The sequence below is a fragment of the Telmatherina bonti genome, assembly GCF_933228915.1.
Source record: "Telmatherina bonti genome assembly, chromosome: 4".
NCBI classification, from domain to species: Eukaryota; Metazoa; Chordata; class Actinopteri; order Atheriniformes; family Telmatherinidae; genus Telmatherina; species Telmatherina bonti.
In genome coordinates, this window is record NC_136622.1 from 22,388,503 (window position 1) to 22,391,145 (window position 2,643).

General features: G+C 38.4%; 1 protein-coding gene across 1 annotated transcript; it reads right to left on the reverse strand.

The window, feature by feature from the left end:
• Nucleotides 1-1,040: 1,040 nt before the first annotated feature.
• birc5b (baculoviral IAP repeat containing 5b) lies at nt 1,041-2,375 on the reverse strand (the record flags this gene model as incomplete). Its single annotated transcript, XM_079238502.1, has 4 exons — nt 1,041-1,130; nt 1,225-1,342; nt 1,482-1,591; nt 2,250-2,375. The coding sequence occupies 4 exons, from the start codon at nt 2,373-2,375 to the stop codon at nt 1,041-1,043; spliced, it is 444 nt and encodes a 147-aa protein (XP_079094628.1).
• Between the last annotated feature and the right edge of the window lie 268 nt (nt 2,376-2,643).

Consider the following 2,643-nt stretch of genomic DNA (forward strand, 5'->3'; position numbering starts at 1 on the left):
TTACGGATTGTGCTAAACCAGACCACTTCAGTAAACATCTTGTTTTCGCATTAAATATATTTTGTTCCCTCCAAACACAAAACAGCTTCTTATGAATATTTTGACCAAATAAAAAAATTTCACATCACAACACAAGTTCAGGTCAATACATAACAGTTTCGTTAGAAATGTTACATCATCCCAGGGTATTTGACTTTGTCTAAAAATATTCTTTTCAATTTGTTTTGTGAGCGGATAAAGGAGAATTAAGCAGCTGATCTGGGTTCAGTGGCCAGAGTGTCATATTAGACATTAATCCAGAATAGTAGAAGGTTGGAGAAGGGATAGCCCCTTTTAATCCACTACACCAACTTTCCAAACCTCACAGACACAGAGGAGATATGCATACATACTGTCTAATCTTATTTCTGCTGCTAACTTTTCCAGTCATTTTATCTTTTAAAAATGGACCAAGGCAGTAGTGTGGCCATGCTTAGGATCTTTGTTGCACAAGCATTTTTCCAACCATTTCCATCACCAGTTACACACCCAGAAGAATTTCTTAAATCCAAGTCTTTTTTCTCAGGGTTAGACAAGTGTCCTGGCAAGCCCTCTAGCGCACACTGTCCCCCTATATGTAACAGATGTTACTGGGGCAACAGTTGGTATTGAAAAGGAAGGGCTTCAGGCCATCTGTCCAGGGTCAAGGTTTGAAAAGAGGTGGCAGAGATGGTGGCACGTTCAGGAAAATGGTGAATATTTGGCTGAAAATAAGAGAATATAGCCTACATTGTAAATCCAAGCTGAATGGACTCTCATTTAAAGTATTTAGGAAGGTTTTGAGTGAAATATGGGATATTCCAGAAAGCACGTTTGATCTGGGAGGATCACATGCTAAGCTCAAAAGTACCATCTTGTGGACAAAGATGGTACTACAAACAAATTTCTCAAAACTTTATTAATCTTTTAAATGCCATGTCAATCCATTAAAACAAGGCTACATCTCGCTGCACCATCCAGATTAGTATAGAAATTAAAAGACTAAATTATTTTATGCAGAATTATTTCAAGTCCAATTGAGATTTAAGGCCCTCAAGAATAAGGTCCACGCTATCACGCATACAGGCCATCTTTTTGTGACAAATCTTCCTCTGGAGAGAAATATTTAAAAAAACAAAAAAAACAAAAAACGGTTAATCACTGTCCAAGCACGTGAACATTCAATTACTTAAAAATGACACTTACAAGGTAGATCTTAAACCTCTCTTTTTCCAGGTGATAGAATTCAGACACAGTGAGCTCAGGGAAGTCTTTCTTTATGGAAAGAAATCCACATTTAGGAGAGCGTTTTATATGCTCACACCTGGTTTAAAAAACAGACAAAAACATTGTAATAAATGTATCAAATAGAAAATGTTTGCAATCCTTACATGCAGAGTGACACAGCCAGCCATTCTGTTATAAATATTATGTAGACAGTTTATAAAAAAAAAAAAAATGACCAAGGATCATCGTCTGGTTCCCAGCCTTCCAGCTCAATCAGACAGAAGAAGCAGCAGGCAACATCAGGTTCATTTTGACTGGGACAGTGGACAAACCCAGCCCTGGCCATCTGCAAAATCATGTAGCAACAGATGCAATGACACTGGAAATATTCTTACAAAATACAAAACAAAGTCTAGTTAAGGAATCTTGCTGCTGCAGCTTTAGCTTCAGTGAGAATGAAACCAGAAGATAGTGACGAGCTGGTAACACTGTACACTGGCCTGTTACTCATCAGGCCAAGTGTCAGCAAGCCGTTCATCATGACTAGACAAGAGTGAGTGATGGGAAACTTCCATGCATGAAACCAGCACCTGTTTATCTATAAATCATAAGCTGTCAGGTCTTTGATGAAAGTTGTTATATAATGTGCGAACAAACTCAGAAAACATGTATAGATGCTTTAATTTAAAAAAAGTGACTTACAAGAAACCAAAACCATTCAGCACAACAGAGGCAATGTGGGGTTCTGAGTTTCCTCTATAGGCTACCAATAATTTCTCTGAGCAGTAAAGGTGTCAAAGTGTTCATGAGAATTAGACTGTCTTCGTAAAATGTATGAGACTTCTAACACAGGCAATATGCATTGATTACATACTGAACAACTACAATGTCAAAAGGATCAGCACAGTCACCACTGCATAAAACAAGCATGTAATTTAAGTATATGTGCAAATATCAGGACTTCACCATAAATCCTCTGCACCACAGCAGAGTCTCCAGTTTACCTTTTCAGGTGTGCAGTTGCATTCATCTCTAAAGGGCCAGTCCACAAAGCTTTGTTTCCGCAACTCATGACAGTACATCTTGTCATAAGTAAAAAACCTGGTTGCCAGCACATTTATGCTCGACATATTGTCAGTAAAACCAAGTCCAAACAAGCGTGGATTATATATTACACACTGTCATTACTGCTGCGAACATACCAGCAGCTCAGGCTGCCCCCACACACCTCCACATGTGTTGTCACTTTTAGATGATTAAACATGGTTTCTTTTCAGGAAGGGAGGGGCTACGATGGGAAAAGAGGTTCCCCACACTCCATCCAGCACAATGCTTATTGTAACATATGTGTTAGCTTTTATTTGATTTGTTCAAGATAGTTCATGTAAAACAGGACAA